The sequence below is a fragment of the Lissotriton helveticus genome, chromosome 7 (genome assembly GCF_964261635.1).
Source record: "Lissotriton helveticus chromosome 7, aLisHel1.1, whole genome shotgun sequence".
NCBI lineage: Eukaryota > Metazoa > Chordata > Amphibia > Caudata > Salamandridae > Lissotriton > Lissotriton helveticus.
This window is the reverse complement of record NC_136068.1, coordinates 673,189,985-673,208,374: the sequence shown is the minus strand read 5'-3', so window position 1 is coordinate 673,208,374 and position 18,390 is coordinate 673,189,985. Positions and strand designations below refer to the sequence as shown.

At 48.7% G+C, this 18,390-nt stretch overlaps 1 protein-coding gene across 1 annotated transcript in view; it reads right to left on the bottom strand.

The window, feature by feature from the left end:
• PDE6A (phosphodiesterase 6A) overlaps window positions 1-18,390 on the bottom strand; it is a 272,026-nt gene that overhangs the window by 24,927 nt on the left and 228,709 nt on the right. Inside the window, exons 18-19 of the mRNA XM_078650645.1 lie at window positions 16,745-16,808; window positions 5,608-5,682 (exon numbers count right to left, since the gene is read on the bottom strand). Of these exons, the coding sequence (XP_078506771.1) occupies window positions 5,608-5,682; window positions 16,745-16,808 (139 nt within the window). The remainder of the gene's footprint in view (window positions 1-5,607; window positions 5,683-16,744; window positions 16,809-18,390) is intronic.

The window sequence follows — 18,390 nt, the reverse complement described above, 5'->3', positions numbered from 1 at the left end:
AGTACACAGGGTTAAATTATCCATCAACAAAATGAGTACCTGTGTTTTTCGCAAAACAAACTTGTATTGTATAAACAGACGAATACCGTACAAAATATTGTTCTTTTAGTTCCCACATTGTAGCCTTGGTCACGGGTAATTCGCTGTGCCAGACGTTATATCACTCTGCAACGCTCACAAACCACACCATGACATGGTCTGAACCTTGGAAAATGACAGGTTCCCAGCAGTGTAATAACTGTGTACTATAACCAAATTACAGTGGGTGGAGAACTATCCCAACCCACAAGCGTATTACACAATCACCTTTTTGGGACACACACGTAGAAGCAGAGACACAGAATTTGAGGGCAGCTAAAAATCACCTTGGTCATTTGGTCGTGCCATTCCCTGTCTGTTGCTGACACACAGATCCTGCACGGTCTCCAGCCTTACCCTGGCTTTCTCAGTACTGGTACTCCCCCGGGACATTTTAAAGCAGTCACTGGATTTGCTGCCACTTCTTTGATAAGGCTGTTCACTGCACTCACTGCACTTACTGTAAAATACTCTACTTCTAAGACCTCTCCACCTCTACCATATTTGTACCATAAGTCTACTGCTCTTGCACTGTTGGGGGCAGATTTATGATAACTGGCGCATCCCAAGGGATGCACCAGTTATTTTGCGCCGCTGCTCCGCCACCCATGGTGTGCCGCATTTACAATGCGGCGCACCATGGGCCAAAAACGGCACAGATGCGTGACGCATCTGTGCCGTAAAGGTGGCGCATTGCTGGAGTTGCGTCGCAAGCGCGATGCAGCTCCAGCAAGGCTCGGGGGTGCCCTATCTGACCAATGCTGCGTCAAGACCTACGCCTGCTTCAAGCAGGCGCAGGGTTTTGACGCAGCATTGGCCTGAAAGTGACTGAGTGAAATCTTATAGATTTCACTCAGCCACTTTTGCGAGGCGCACCTGCCCCGAAACGCCCACCCTGCGCCGGAACGCCCACAAGTGGCGCAGGGCTTTACAACGTGACGCATCTGCCTAGATGTGTCACGTTGTAAATGGGTCGTAGGGATGCGCCACGTTTACGCCGCAGTTGGGTGACGCAAATGTGGCTCATTACCAACATAAATCTGCCCCAAGGTATTTGAATACCTCTGACTCATTGCTCCAGCGGACACACATTCTGCAGACTCTGTATGTATGTGGCTTCACCTATTCGTCATTGGAGTTCCCAATTTTCAGACTGTTTTCAAAGTGTCTGTATCCTCCTTAGGGTTTGGGCCTCAACACTCTATCGATGATGCATAGAGTTGTAACAAACCTCCAGTTTCTTCTGGCTACACCTTTCTCTCTGCACCCCTAACATTCCCATCACTCTCTCACACGGCCACCAGGCGATAACCGCAGGATGCCCTTCTTATGGAGACCTTTCAGCTATCATTGTCGATTTCGCATTACACCCAATATTCCTGTGCCAGTACTGCACCAATTTCATCCAGAGTGGTGACTTCCCTCCAGGTCATCACGGACACAGTTTCCAGCCTTGGACTCTTGTGTGATGGCCTAATGCATCCTGGGTGCTGTAGTCATCTTTAGCTCCCTTTGAACTAATTAGATTAAAAAACCTGAAATCAATGTTTTGTAGGTGAAAAGGTCAGGACTGGAGACAGTGTAGTGGACGACTTGGAGTGAAGTACTCACCCTTCTTCAATCAGGCTTCATTCAACCATAATTAACTCTTCATTTATCACTCTACCAGTTTTCCACAATCATATCTCATTTTGTAAACCACGTCTGGGTTTCAACCAGAAGAACGATCTTTGATCATTTGCAAGTTCCAGATCCTTTGCAATGTCACTTAAGGATGCCTTAAAGGTGCACCTATTTGTTCCCATGCAGACCCTAGAATGCCTTCCTACCATCCATCGTTTGGTCAGTTTACCAACCAGGCCCACATGCTAGAGTTACTCAACTCAAAGTTTTTACAAGCCCTCACTTTTTACAAGCCCTCACTATTTACATATTTGTCTGACCCTCGCAGCCTAGAAGCGCTTTGCTCGCGCAGCGCCGCATTTCTCTATTTAAATAATTAATTGCTAGCGCGACCTTGCTGAGGCTGGCTGAATTGATTGATTGTGCTACCTTGAGGCTTGTGTATTCACTCGCAATTGTCCTGCACACTCGGCGCTGTAGTGTATTTGCTGCCCCTGGCTCCATTAGCCTTTGACCCTCCATTTTGTTGCTTGTTTTCCCCTGGTCCGCCCCTCCTCCCGCCACCGCCTCCCAGCTGCTGCCCCTCCCACGCTCCGCCCCCTCCACCATCCATTTATGGCCAATGCCCCCACGCGCAGCGTCCACGCGCTACGGCCTCGCCGAAGGTGCGCCAAAGGTAAGCCCGTCTACGCCCGTCCGCGCCTGGACCGCGCCCAGCGCCAGACCCCCTGCCCCTCGCGCTGCCCAACCCTCCCGCATCACCTACGATGCCGCCACCCTCCTAGCCCTTAACCCCGGTCGCGCCCCCAACTGCGTCCAAGCAGCTCCTGGACACACCCATGGACCTTTCACCTGCTACTCCTGCAAATTCATCGGCACCGACAACATCTCCGCTACGACCACAACACAGATTCCCGACCCCAACCACCTACAATGCATCCTTCTCAACACCCGATCAGTCCACAGGCACGCCATTGACCTATGGAATCTACTAGACACCATCTCTCCAGACGTCGCCTTCCTAACAGAAACTTGGATGAACGCTTCCTCCGCCCCAGACATCACCATTGCCATCCCTGAAGAATATAAGATCACACGCAAGGACCGTTCCGGCCACACAGGAGGAGGGATCGCTATCGTCCATAAGAAATCAATCCGCATCTCAACCAGCTCGGACGCCAACCTCGCTAACTCTGAACACCTTCACTTCCAGATCCACATCGACCCCAAGACCACACTCAGAGGCACCCTCCTCTACAGACCACCAGGACCCCGCGCAAAGTTCAGTGAAGACATCACAGACTTCATCACCCCACACGCGCTCCCCTCCAAAGACTACATCCTTCTGGGAGACCTCAACTTTCACCTTGAAAAGAACAACGACCACAACACCACCACCCTCTTGGACAACCTCGCCAACCTCGGACTTAAACAACTGGTCACTTCCCCCACCCACATCGCAGGTCACACACTCGACCCCATCTTCACCTCCAGCAATCATGTCTCCTTCAGCCACACTACGGATCTCCTCTGGACTGACCACAGCTGCGTTCACTTCACATACAACAAGCCGAAACCCACCAACCACCTCCAACCAACTCTGCAAAGAAACTGGAACAAAATCACCACGGACCAGATCTCCGCATCGCTCCTTCTAAACACCCCAGCCCACTCTTCTAACGCAAACGAAGCCGCCGCCAACCTCACCCTATGGTTATCCAACACCGCCGACACCTTAGCACCACTGAAAAAACGTCAAAGCAAACCTTGCAGCAAAAAGGCCTCATGGTTCAACGATGATCTTAAGAAGTCCAAGAAACTCTGCCGCTCCCTTGAAAAGGCCTGGAAAAAAGACCCAACCACTAGCACCAAGGACGCCTTCAAAAACGCCACCCGCACTCACCACCAACTAATCCGTAAGGCCAAGAAAACAGCATTCAAGGATCGACTTGACAACAACGCCCACAACAGCAAGGAACTTTTCAACATCGTCAAGGAATTTTCCAATCCCTCGGCCAACTCCAACGACATCACCCCCTCTCAAGCCCTCTGCGACTCCCTAGCCTCATTCTTCCACAACAAGATTGCAGACATCCACAACAGCTTCGACAACCAACCCGAAGACCAACCCACCCAACCATATGCTGAACATTCTCCCCCCGTGAACACCCTTAACGACTGGAACCCAATCTCCACTGAGGACACAATCCGCCTGATGAATTCCATCCACTCAGGATCCCCCACTGACCCATGTCCTCACCACATCTTCAACAAAGCAGACTCCGTCATAGCACCGCACCTCCGAGACGTCATCAACTGCTCCTTCAACTCCGCCACCTTCCCGGAAGACTGGAAACACGCTGAACTCACCGCCCTTCTGAAAAAACCCACAGCGGACCCCACCGAACTCAAAAATTACCGCCCCATCTCGCTCCTTCCTTTCCCGGCCAAAGTCATCGAGAAAGCTGTCAACAACCAGCTCGCCGCCTTCCTCGAAGCCAACAAATCCCTCGACTCCTCACAATCTGGCTTCCGAGCAAAACACAGCACTGAGACCGCCCTCATCGCAGCAACAGACGACATTCGAACTCTAATGGACAATGGAGACACAGTCGCCCTCATCCTCCTCGACCTCTCTGCAGCATTCGACACAGTCTGCCACAGCACCCTTTTACAACGCCTCAATAACATCGGAATCCAAGGAAAAGCACTCGAATGGATCACCTCGTTCCTCACCGGAAGAACCCAGAGAGTCCGCCTCCCACCATTCAAGTCCAAGGCCACTGAAGTCATCTGTGGCGTACCACAAGGATCCTCACTCAGCCCCACCCTCTTCAACGTATACATGAGCCCCCTCGCGGCCATCGCCCGCCAACACAACCTCAACATCATCTCCTACGCGGATGACACTCAACTAATCCTTTCTCTCACCAATGACCCCAGCACCGCCAAAACTAACCTACACGAAGGAATGAAAGAAGTTGCCGAATGGATGAAACAAAGCCGTCTGAAACTGAACTCAGACAAAACAGAAGTCCTCATCTTAGGTACCTCCCCCTCTGCATGGGACGACTCCTGGTGGCCGGAAGCCCTCGGAAAAGCACCCATCCCGACAGACCACGCACGGAACCTAGGCATCATCCTGGATTCTTCACTCTCAATGAACAGACAAGTCAGCGCCGTATCCTCTTCCTGCTTCAACATTCTTCGCATGCTCAGAAAAACATTTCGCTGGATCCCCACCGAAACAAGGAAAACAGTCACCCATGCCCTGGTCACGAGCCGACTGGACTACGGAAACACCCTATACGCAGGCACTACCGCCAAACTCCAGAAGAAACTCCAACGAATCCAAAACGCCTCAGCCAGGATCATATTAGACATCCCACGCAACGAACACATCTCTGGTCACCTTAAAGACCTCCACTGGCTACCCGTCAATAAGAGAATCACTTTCCGACTGCTAACCCACGCACACAAATCACTCTACGACATCGGACCAGAATGCCTCAACTCACGACTGTCCTTTTACACCCCCTCCCGCCAACTACGCTCTTCCAGCCAAGCCCTCGCCACTGTACCCCGCATCAACAAGACCACCATGGGAGGCAGATCCTTTTCATACCTGGCTGCTAAAACATGGAACTCACTCCCCGCTTACCTTCGCCTTACCCAGAACCACCTAGCATTCAGAAAGCAACTTAAAACGTGGATATTTGACAAGTAATCCTCCTCCCCTTTCTAAGCGCCTTGAGACCCTCTGGGTATGTAGTGCGCTATATAAATCACCTGACTTGACTTGACTTGACTTTGGAGGAGTAGCAGAGATAGTATGCACGCCCGGCAATGTCCATCCTAGAGATCCCTGGCCCTGGACAGTGTCAAAGGAATGGCTGGTGTACTCACAATTGGATTCTGCTGCAGCACCGTCCTCTCCAGGTCTCCCTGCTCCCAGAATTCTGCAGCAACCAACAGCGCCACCTGCGGGTAGACAAGAAAACCCCTTTACTTGGAATTCATTTGTGGCTGTGCATTGACAAGCACCGTTGGGACAATAATTGCTGTTTATGGCATTCCAAAGAGAATGAAAATGGGGGGCCCTCGGCCCCCCCGCACGCATGGCGGCGCGGCGACCGTCGCCCCCCCTTTTCCCTTTGTTGTCATTCGGCGGTGGGGGCGTGCCCTGGGGGGCGCGACCCACCGCCGATTGGCCGGCGGCCTCCCTGACCCGGATCCAAGGTAGAAGGTCCGGGTCAGGGGGGGCGGGCTATAGGAGGGGCCGCCTGGCCCCTCGGGAATAAAGAGGTGGGGAGCGCCCAGGAGACCCCCTTGTCCCTGGACGCTCCCTCGCTGAACGGTGTGCCCCGCGCTCAGGGCTTCTTTGTTTAGTAATTCTCTCGTTTTTTATTTCAGGTAGCGGAGCGGTTCCCCGGAGCCAGCCATCGGATTGCTGGGCTCAGCCGCGTGGAGGGATCGCCAAGCAGATCTGCGATCAGGGGCACGAGGCGACACTTTTACATCTGTCGATCTTTTATATTGCAGGGGATTAGTTCCGCGTGGAGCCGGCCGCCATTGTCGAAACAACGTGAGGCTGCCGTCGCTGAGGGCGCGAAGCAACCACTGGAGGCGGCAAGTGAAGCGGCGGTAGGCCCCGAGGCAGGGGGGACAGCCTTTCAGCAATGCTGGAGCAGCGGCAGTACACCAGTTCGGCGGGACGACGCAGGGACGATGGAGGATCATTGGAGCGGCAGAGATGGAGCGGAGATGGGTCCGCGAGAACCCCAGCTCCGACGGCCGTGTCGACAGCCTCTGAAAGCGTCGGAACATGGTGAGGAAGCGCTACATGGGGGCAGAGTAGTGGTGTGCAATAGGGGGGGCGCCGGCGGTTATGCCCGCCTGTGGCATTGGCTGCATCTTAATACCTTCCCGTGTGCTAGCGGTTGGCTGTCTGGGCAGAGAGATCTTAGTGATTCACTGCGTTCTGCTTTAAATGATGTACTTTTACCTTTTTAAGATGTGGGACGGATGTGTGCATCTTGAGGCCTTTTTACCCAGCGTTTTTGTTAACTCTCTGGCACTGTACCGTGTATAGGCTAACCACGAGGGAGAATGATTACCTAAATGCATAACATTTTGCTTTGGAAGGTCAAAGTTCGCCTGGTGTGCCTGGTTTCTCAGACGGGATGTAATCTAGAAACACCCGCCTTTGCTTGTTAATTAGGCTTGATCGCGCATTCTGTTATTTTTTATGGTGTGGGATCCTATCAATTAATTGTAAACCTTGCGCACGATTGCACAGCATATGTTGTGCGTTCATATCTGCTTGCCTAATTGTTTCTTACGTATAGTTTAAATCCATGTTCTTCTAGTGCGAGCTCTGTTGGTGACTGCATCAGACATGTAGTTTTGCCGAAGTTCGTCACCACGCAACACTCCTCTTAGCACTGTTTTCCCACCCCCAGGTTGTGAATTACCACTGTGTAAACCTTTGTAATTTCGGCTGCGAAAAATCTCTTTGTGAATTCCTGGCAGGCCATAAACATATGTTTATGACTAAATGTATCCTTGTGAACGGGCCTATTACTATTTTAAAACCCTTATATTGATTATAGAGAAAGTCATCCAGACTTACGACTTCTACCACATTTTATATAGATATTTTATGTCAAGACATACATGCCCATCATCTCCTTATCAGATTATGAGGCCACTCTTTCGTATATATAGTCGTTTGATTTACACTCTATTCGAGAATTATTTGGTTTGGAAAATGATTTTGAATTGGAAAGCAATTTCAATAGACAGAAAAAACGTTTCCTCTTCTTCAACACATCTAACTGTTATCAGAAACAGAGGAGCCCTTGCTGTAGAAACTAGTGCTTAGAAATACAAATCTTCACTTGAGGCGCAGTAAGTGTGGAAAGTCATCTCAGAGTGGGGAAAACTGATATTGCGCATCTCCTATTAAAAACGGCTATTCAGCAGTTTGTAACAAAAAATTGCCTTTCAAGAACCACTTCACAACAACACGCGAGTGTGGTCTGAAATCATGTCTTGAATGCGCATCTGTAATTGCAGCTCTGGGATATGCCCTGCAGGACTGCAGTCGCGCATGCATACTCAAGTAGAGTTTGCAAGTGTAATCACAAACCTTTGTTTCTTGAGGATAGGCAGTGCTTTAAATGGGCTGGTACTGTCCGGCACCTTTTTATTTTGAGAGGGAGAGTACCTGGACGTCTCAAGAGTGATGTAATACTTGTAATAGGTAAGTACCGGCACTTCTCAGAAACGAGCAGGTACTGTGGTACAGGGTACCTGCACTTGTAATTTTTCCATTTTAAGCACTGAGTATAGGTGTTTTACACCAACGTGCTTGTAGACCCCTACACATGGCTGCACCGGATTAATAGAAAACTCATCTGGGAGAAGTGCTTGAGACATTCCTGTGGCACTTTATCTGTGTTAAATAGAACGCGGGCTTCTCCTCACAAAAGATAAACAAACTTGATCCCTTCTGGGAGGAAGGCATCTGTCCTCGCCTCTCGAAGCCGAATAGTGTCACCCTGTGCCTTCCTGCACCTGGGCGAGTCTCATTATCATGGGTAGAAGGAGTAGAATACTTTGGCCGAAGTTTCTTTCCCTTAGGGTGGAGGCACTCTGCGACTTGTTGTGTGCTTAGGTTAAATGAAAAATATGAAAGGCGGGTTCCGGTACCGCTGAACTCGGTGAATCTTTACTCCTACAGTCTGCTTGTTACCAGAGAAATTAGCATGTCAATTTCACTTAAATTCTGTGTTGTTTCATAATTTTGGGTAGAGAAAACGCAGCCAATAGCCGACGCTGTATGCGTTTTACAGCGTAAGCAATCCCCAAAAAAGCTGAAGAGCGAGGAATTCATTAGGGTTTTCCGCTGGGCAGAATCTTGTTATATCACTTGGTGTATATTATTGTGTTATATTGTTTACATTAGGGTTATTGGGGGGCATGCTGCTGCCTTGCTAGCCGAAATTAGACTTGTACCGTAAAAGTTTCCTTCACCAGTAACCAGTTTAACACGAATGTAGTAAAGTAACACTTCTCCAGCTTTTCAAGCATTTAGGAGTCCAGTCAGCCCAAAACGGTGGCACTTACTCTATCTTAAATTAGCACGGGCAGTATTCAATGTGACCCGATGAACACAAAGCACCGATGCCCATCAACTGGATCGCATTCACGTGCTGGGGGGGGACTCATCAATATGGAGCTTGGGGCGTTTTAAAATGCTCGGGTTGTACTTGGGTAGATTTCACAAGGCAGACGCAGCTCCCGGATGGGACGGGCCCTGCCATGGGTTGTGAGTTACCCAAAAGATGCTCTGTCGGCACTCAGGACCTCAGGTCATTCAGTTGATGAGTTCAGTTTTTGGAAAACTCATTGTCTAAATTAGAGCTCACGTTACATGGGTGACATGAAATTTCACCTGGAGAATTAGATGGATGTTGTCATTCCTGGGCTGCTTTAGTGATGTCCTCTAAGCACTTGCAATACTTTATCCAAGCCATGGTTGCTGCTTATTTCTCTTACGCAAGGAACAGCTATTGACATTAGTCAAATTTTGACACTCTAGAACGACTATCATTGGTGTCTGCTAGGTGATAGTCTGAACAATCATGGAACTATTCACGAATAGGGTATACCACCTTCTCTTGGGGTCATCCTGGGGATTAACAACATTTAAGGGTAGGGCTTGACGAGATTGAGAAAGCCAGTTTCCCAGGTCCCACTTTCCTTTGCAAGCCAAAGCAGAAAGCAAAACAATGGACTTATTTCATTGTGGAGGTAATCACCATATGAGGTGCTGTTCACTATTCTAGGGGGGACATTGCACCGGTCCAAACATTGCACCTGTCCGAACGACCCTTCATGGATGATAGGTTAAAGTCAACATTATTAGTAAGCTATCCTAGGGTTAGCTGTATTGCGTGCAGCCTTCAGGCTAAGCCTTGAGGGAATATAGAGCAGCTTGTTTTACCAGTCTTTAATCTCATGAATGAGTAAATGGAAAAGAACAGGGGTATAACAACAAATATATGTATTTGTTCTAAACACACCCCTCTAGTTCCTTTCTGAGGCTAAAAGCAAGAAATTACAGCCAGTAAACTTATTTAAAACACAAGTAAATTGGCACAATATACGTGGAGCCTATGAGGAGATTTGAGGCGAACAATTACAGTGTGAAAACTTATATAGCACACAGTAATTTAGCACCATATACGTTGAGCTCTAGGGAATGTAGAGCAGCGTGTTTTACCAGTCTATAATCCCATGAATGAGTAAATGAAAAAGAACAGGTGTATAACAAATATATGTATTTGTTCCACACACATCCCTTTAGTTCCTTTCCGAGGCTAAAAGCATACAGTAATTTAGCACAATATACGTGGAGTTGTAGGGGTGTACCAAAGCCATGTATTAATAATGTGGTAGGGGAACAACGAATGGCATAGAGATGGGGCCTAGAGCCTGTAGAAAGACTAGTTGCGGCATCACATAGTTCTGGGGATGCATGTGATCATGTTCGGTTGGCTAGGATGATATTTCCCAGAAGCCAAAGTGGCGAGCCAAAAAGGCCCTTGGGCCAGCTTATGGCCTGGCGGAGTTAGGGCTGTGCTAATTGTTTTAGTTAAAGACTGTGATGCTGCACTGTTAAGTAGACTGTCTTGTGTCACACATAGATCCTATGCAAAAAATGGGTGGAAACCAGGTACAGGAGGTGATGTCCTGGTTTACGGCAGAATTTGTTAGGAGCCATAAATATGCCGTGGCACTGCCACTGGGTCACTGGACTGCACACGGGATAGGGTGACACTGCCGCTGGGCACTGTACGGCACACGGGATATTACTCCTAATAGAGGTCGTTCTACAGGGCACTCTCTGTAGCACTAATTCAATCACAATACATGGAGCACAAACTGAGGCTATGCTTAACATTTACTGTCGACGTGTTAATGAGTAGTCATCTGGCGCTAATCTTATCTAAAACTTAGCAACTGAGGGTAATGTAAGACTAGCACGTGGACAGCAGTTATCGCCAGAAACACTAATGGTGTGTGTTTATCTTTCCATTTTTATGTATGGCCGGGTCCATGGTGGATACCGGGAGTGCTCCACATCACAACAGCTGCAACAGGTGGACAGCCCAAAGGATGCTTACGTCAGTCACGGCTGGGTTCATGGCGGATATCGGAGGGGTTGCTCCACACCGCAACATCAGCAGCGGGTGGACGTCAAAAGGGGAAGCATACATCGAGAAAGAGGACACCAAGGGCCCAAGTATTGCTGGCAGGTGTAAGTGCTACCCATTCCCTAAGGTGGAAGTGGGAATTGTCCCCCAGGTTTTTCTTGGTTTCTTTTTCCCGGTTATTGCAGTTTCCCAAACCTGTGACGCAGGGGAGGAACGCATCACCGGAAGTGGAGGAGCTACAACGTGCCAGCACAAGCAACAGGCTGGACGCGGGACAGGGAAGATTTGGTTTGGGGGTCTGTGCCTCGGTCACTTCAGGAATTTCTTTCAGGGACTCTTAGCGCAGCAGCCCGACCCCCCGTCAGTGGTGATACTTCACCTAGGGGGTGAATGACTTGGCCAAACTTGGGAGGCGAATACTCAGTGATGAGCTCATCTCCACTGCGGGTGGGTCTCCTGGACGTCTCATTCTTCGGGAAAGGGGGGTTATGTCTCAACCAGTTTAGGGATTACTTCCAAGGGCTGTTAGCACGCCGGCACTTTCCCCCGTCAGTGGTGATACTTCACCTGGGGGAGAATGATTTGGCTAAACTGGGAAGACGCATTCTGATTGAGGAGATTATCTCAACTGCAGGGTAGAGTGCCAGGATTTGCCCGGGTTGCACGGTAGTATGGTCGCAACTCATACCTCTATTGCAGTGGCGGGCGGGGGATTCGGTCAGGGCGTTGAATCACTCGGTAAAGAGGATCAACACACAGTTGGACAAGCTGTTTCGAGCCCCCCCCTGTTGCAGACGATACCTCATGGGCGTGTCGGGGGTGGACTGTATTACTTGGGGGATGGAGTGCACTTGAATGAAGCAGGTAACGTCTTGTGGTCTGACAATATCTGGGCCTGGTTGGAGGGATTTCCAGACGGAGGGAGGGGAGGTCCTGGGGGTCTGATAATGTCAGGGCCTGGTTGGAAGGTTTTCCTAAAGTGAGAATTTTCTAGGGTAGGTCAAGGCAGGGGGAGGCCAGATCGTCGGTTAACAATGCTGGCCTGTGGCGGTAAGGTCATTATCGGTGAGCACATATTTGAGGTCTGAGGGGGCGGGCATCATCCTATGGAGGTTCCCGCCCAGGGGGAGGGGCCTGCGGGCCACTCCCAGAACTCCAGGGGCAAGGTAATGGATGCTGCAAAGCAAAGGAGCGCGGGTAGGAGTAGTTCACGCTTTCCTTAGGCTGGTAGCCACCCCGCGCGCGTGGACTCATGACGCCACCGGCGCAGAGTAAGGGCCCTCCTTTAGTGGGTAAATGGAGTTCAGGGCGTAGACCGGGCAATTCCCGGGGTAACACTGCGCATGCGCACGTCTCTAGGGGAGGCGCAGCTTGTAGGACCTGACACCGGTAGTGACCCTGCCATATGGCCAGAAATGTACAAAAATCAAGATGAGGATGTTTAGTCTCGGTTAGGAAACAACATGTATTAGAGTTTTGTTAAGGTCAGGCTCTCAAACTTGTTGATAATAATTGTGTATCTAAATGTCCTGCTGATTTTTGTATAAATTGTTGATTATGCAATTAAAAACCTTTTTAATTTCATACTTTAATAAATACGGCCGGGCGACTAGCGCCCGCCTTCCAAAAAGTAAAGACGTCTCGTGTCCACGTTCCTGGGTGTTGGGTGCCGGATTGGGGGGGAGGCGGCAGCTAGTCGCTGACCATGTGAAAAGGGGGGGCCCTCGGCCCCCCCGCACGCATGGCGGCGCGGCGACCGTCGCCCCCCCTTTTCCCTTTGTTGTCATTCGGCGGTGGGGGCGTGCCCTGGGGGGCGCGACCCAACGCCGATTGGCCGGCGGCCTCCCTGACCCGGATCCAAGGTAGAAGGTCCGGGTCAGGGGGGGCGGGCTATAGGAGGGGCCGCCTGGCCCCTCGGGAATAAAGAGGTGGGGAGCGCCCAGGAGACCCCCTTGTCCCTGGACGCTCCCTCGCTGAACGGTGTGCCCCGCGCTCGGGGCTTCTTTGTTTTCCCACCCACCATCCCTTGGAACAAAAAAGTCTTGTAGCAGTTCTTATGTTTGGTTGAATGGTAAGTTATGAAGGTACGGTCCACATGTCTCACAGGGTAGTTGAGATGGAACTGTTGGTATATTTTGTTGATGCTTTTGTTTAGGAATTTTTTCCCCTTTTTAGCAAACCATGTGTGAAGTGAATTGTATTTGATGCCAAGTGTCTTTAGGCCTTTTTTCCCTTTGTAGCTATACGTTGATACTGTTATTTATTAGCCAGTGTAGCTGTCCTTTAGAATTTTTTCCCATAGGTCGTCGTATTTATTAGGTATGGGGCATGCGGTAAGGTCATTATCGGTGAGCACATATTTGAGGTCTGAGGGGGCGGGCATCATCCTATGGAGGTTCCCGCCCAGGGGGAGGGGCCTGCGGGCCACTCCCAGAACTCCAGGGGCAAGGTAATGGATGCTGCAAAGCAAAGGAGCGCGGGTAGGAGTAGTTCACGCTTTCCTTAGGCTGGTAGCCACCCCGCGCGCGTGGACTCATGACGCCACCGGCGCAGAGTAAGGGCCCTCCTTTAGTGGGTAAATGGAGTTCAGGGCGTAGACCGGGCAATTCCCGGGGTAACACTGCGCATGCGCACGTCTCTAGGGGAGGCGCAGCTTGTAGGACCTGACACCGGTAGTGACCCTGCCATATGGCCAGAAATGTACAAAAATCAAGATGAGGATGTTTAGTCTCGGTTAGGAAACAACATGTATTAGAGTTTTGTTAAGGTCAGGCTCTCAAACTTGTTGATAATAATTGTGTATCTGAATGTCCTGCTGATTTTTGTATAAATTGTTGATTATGCAATTAAAAACCTTTTTAATTTCATACTTTAATAAATACGGCCGGGCGACTAGCGCCCGCCTTCCAAAAAGTAAAGACGTCTCGTGTCCACGTTCCTGGGTGTTGGGTGCCGGATTGGGGGGGAGGCGGCAGCTAGTCGCTGACCATGCTCTCTATGCCACTTCCGGTATATGGGTATTACTCAGTCAACTTCATGCAAATCATATATTTGAGCGTTTGCAGTTCTGCCACTGTTGTGTGCCCCAGTTATACTAGTAAATAATGCTGTTGCATGTTGATCGCCTATCCATCTGGGCCTTCAGGTAGGGGTGGGCGGAATTTGTGTAGTCGCGCTACGCAACGCTCTTCAAAACAGTAAAAAAATCTCCACGAGCACGCAAAAGTTCTGCGAATACGCGGAATTGCTTGTTCTGCCTGTTTGCGATGCTTTTTTCCTGTTCGCGAACACTGGTTGCGTGCTCGGGGAGAAATATCTTGCGAACACGCATTTTGAAGGCGCAAACAAGCAAACAAATCCACGAAGCCATGGATCCCAGAATTTTTGGCAATTCTGCGCTCTTCACGGAACGCCAAATTCTACAAATTCTGCAAGCGGAACTGAATTTAACGCCCAGGCCTACCTTCAGGTCCGGGAGGCGTCCCTAGCAGTTACTAGCTAATGTGTGTGAGTACTAGGCAAGCAAAAAATAAAGAAAGTTTAAATGCATAAACATTGCATTATTCATGTGCAGAGATGTCAATTTAAAGGGTCCAATGATTGGAAAGAGGCCATGTGGGAGACAGGAAGCCCGTTTCGCGTTCCGAAGGTTTATGCAGAACCTAACAGCCTTCTAAATAAGTGTGGCCAGAAGTAAGCTCAGAGCCAGAAAAATAAAAAAGTTGGGGATGTGCTAGGCTCAGCCGCTATCCAGTCGCGATTTGCAAGCAGACCAATTTTTAGGTCCCCTGCCAGGCATCTACCAGTCTTTATTTTACCAATTCGGAACTGTTAGAAGGTCTCCCAAATTCGAGAGCCGAGTAATTATTGGTGCTGACTCCAGGCGTATCTTTATGAAATTTTAGAAAGTACAGCCACATATACTTGATTTCACATACTCTGGAAGTGACAGCTACTGTTAGACCTGTCCTTGCGATTAATAAAGAAAACTGTCCTGAAGGTGAACATCTGTATGAAATCACCGAAACGCAGCGTTGACCTTGTTTTCTTGATTTGTGTACTGTATATATGATTATCAATGAATTGTTTTAATGTACTATGTTTTTAAAATATTTTGTGTAATAAATTGTTTTTATAAATTATATTTTCCTGTATTTCTTTGTATTTTCTGTTGTTTGAGTGACCCTTTAAATTGACATCTCTGCACATGAATAATGTAATTTTTATGCATTTAGACTTTCTTTATTTTTTGCTTGCCTAGTACTCACACACATTAGCTAGTAACTGCTAGGGACGCCTTCTGTGTTTGCCAACTGTATCTACCCTGTCCCTATTTTGAAATAGTAGGGTCCCTCCCTTTTTGTTTTCATATACTACCTTAAGGTCCACCACAAGTTTTGTATGAGGTAAGAGAAAACAGTCCTCTGGGCATAGCCAAAGTCCACTCTATTCATATATTAAATCATTTTTAAACAGTTGGTTTTGAAGACAGCTGCACTGTCAAGCCAGACAACACTAACAGCGCCCCAAACTATTAACTAAAAACAGCATTCTCATTCACAGACAAACATATTTCACCAACCACACTAGCAAATATCTAAAACCTTCAGCTAAAATTAGTTTACATATACCACCCCCATAATATTGTTTCATCACTGTTTCCCAGGCTTGCCTTGCCTGGCTACAAAACACACTGCACAGTTTGGGCAATGGACAACCGACCACACCGGTCGCAAAGTCTTTCAACATATGCACGGGTACATATAAAACATGACAGAGATCGTTATCTGCATTAAAGTCATTGTACTTTCGGATTAAACACATGCACTAGTAATCTAGGATTAAAACGAGCACATCTCTACTAACCATACCCAACCAAACACACCATATATAGTGCATGGAAAACCACAAGCAGTATGATAAAGACACCCAGGTGAAGAAAGCGCCACATTGCCCTAGTGATAGTAGAATGTGATATAAAAATGCAGATGATTTATCAAATGCCTGCTTAGGAAAGATATGAAGAGTTCCAGAGTTAAGCAACAAACGCTCAATGAACAGTGTACATCTGTTATCTCTGTGTGGAATGGATAACAGAAAATTGGACACCACAAAAATTCCGGCATAATTACATGTTGTACCCCATCTGTGGCTGTGGAGGTAGGTTCAACACAGCAGGGCCTTGGTTGTTAGAGCCTACTGCAGTTGACTCCTACACAACACGTGGGCATTATATATGGACCTTCCAAGCAGCTCCTCATACACTCATCGAACCATATGGCGACATACAGCTTGTGTCGTACCTAAAGGCGGACTACATATACTGCCTTATGCTACAGCCCCACAGATACGCACCCTTGCTTTTCAGTACAGTAAACATAGGCCCACTTCCTGAAAACTCACTGCACATGATGCCTACAAATCCCTACACATGCAGCCTTACCTTAAATGGACAAACACAGGGGGCCCTACCAAAAAGATCCACCATACCCACCAGCACTCTAAAGGGGGGTCACTACTACACTGCAACATACAAAGAAGCATTACACACAAGAGCCCTACATGTATTGCCTACAGGTACATATCCCTATGTATGTCTATCTCCCTTTCAGTTCCTTAAAAACTCGTAATACCTCAAGTCTTACATGTAGCACCATACACAGTGAGATCTGCCTTAGAGTAGCCTACACATAGAAGGTTAGCAGAAAGCAGCTTCCATATGGAGCCTTACCAACACCCAGTCTGGCACTAAAGCAGTGCCCTGGACTTGTAAACTTACCTTGCAGACATACATGCACCCGCAACATCTGGAGCCTTACCTTGCTCTGCACCTCCCATGGCTTTGCAATGGCAGACAGGTCACATGCTGTCATCATCATGGCCCTAGGGAAAAACGAAAAGGCTATTCATCAGTGGAGTGGCCACATGCTGTCAAGGATCAGGAACTGACCAGGGCAGGGCCGTGGATTTATTTCTGTCACTCGCACAAAAGTGACATACCGGGCCTCCCTCCCCTGGCAAAGGGACAGCCTGTCTTCCTTTTAGAAAACTCGAGGGGCATATTTACAACATCCGTGACCGGTGCAGGTAAGAACGGCGGGGTTTGGGGGGAAAATGGACATACGACGACGAGGGAGAATAAAAAATAAAAAAAGCACTTACCTTGCGCTCACCGTATTGCTGAGTTAGCAATGCGGCGGGCGCAAGTTAAGTGTTTTTCTTTTTTAAATTTTATTCTCCCTTGTCGTCGCATGTCAAATCCTCCTCACCCCACCCCTCCCGTCCCACCACTCTTACCTGCACTGGCTGCTACTGATTTACAAGCCCCTTTTGCCACAGGAACGTCACATTTAACGCTGTTCCTGAGGCCATAGGGACTACGCCTTATTTACAAGGCGGCGTAAAGCCACTTAACATGGCTTAACGCCGCCTTGTAAACAAGGCCCCCTTTCACACTACACTTAGCGTGAAAGGTGCGGGCAATGGGTGTTGCTGCATGTGTTGTGCCGCAACACCCTTTGATTTTGACGCTGCCCCCTATTTATAAGGGTGGCGTAAATAGGAGACAGCACCAAAATTAAGACCAGGGAACACCTGTTCTTAACATGACGAAAGGAGGAAAAATGCTTAATGCCTCCTAATTTTTTCTGTTTTTATTTGTGCTGCATTGCGCAGCACACATAGAAATGGCAAAATGCCACGAATGGTTGTTTATGTGTAGGAAGACGTTGCTTCCTACGCATTAACAATCATAAAAAAAAGTTACAAATTGCCATCCATTTGTGATTGTTTATGTTCAGGAAGGAACACCTTCCTGCACATAAACAATCATTCCCTCAATGCAGGCACCCTTGGGCGATTGTTCAAGGGTACCTGCGTTGGCTCTAGGCAGCTTAATTTAGTGCAGCGCTAGGGAAAATGCAGGGATGTGCCGTATCTTTGTAAATATGGAACATCCCTGCATTTTCGGAATGACGGAGCATGGTGTTAGCATTTTGTGCTTAACCCTTTGCATGCGGGGCAAATGTTTGCGCTGTGTGGGCATTTTAATTAGTGGGCGGGATTCGGATGGCCCCCGGCCGTCCTCCGCACATGCCCACCGTGACGGGTGACGGCCAAGGGCCGTCACGAGCATGCACGGGGTTAATGCCATGCTCCACCATTCCCTTGTAAATATGCCCCCAAGTTTGCTCTGTTAGTGCCACTGTTGAAATCATGTTTCTATAGAACCAGCTCTAGGAAGAACACTTACAGCCACTTATTCCGCAAACTTTTTTTCCGCACTCTTTTTATAGTTTTACAACGTAGTTGATGTTCACAATAGTCATAGAGATCATACCATCCTTGTCACGACTATTCTCCGACCCTGCTGTAACGTAAACGGACAAAGGGTAACAATCCCTATACAGTTGTCTATCATTGTTCGTGGAGTAGGCTATCTAGGCACCCCAGATCTTGCTGTGTT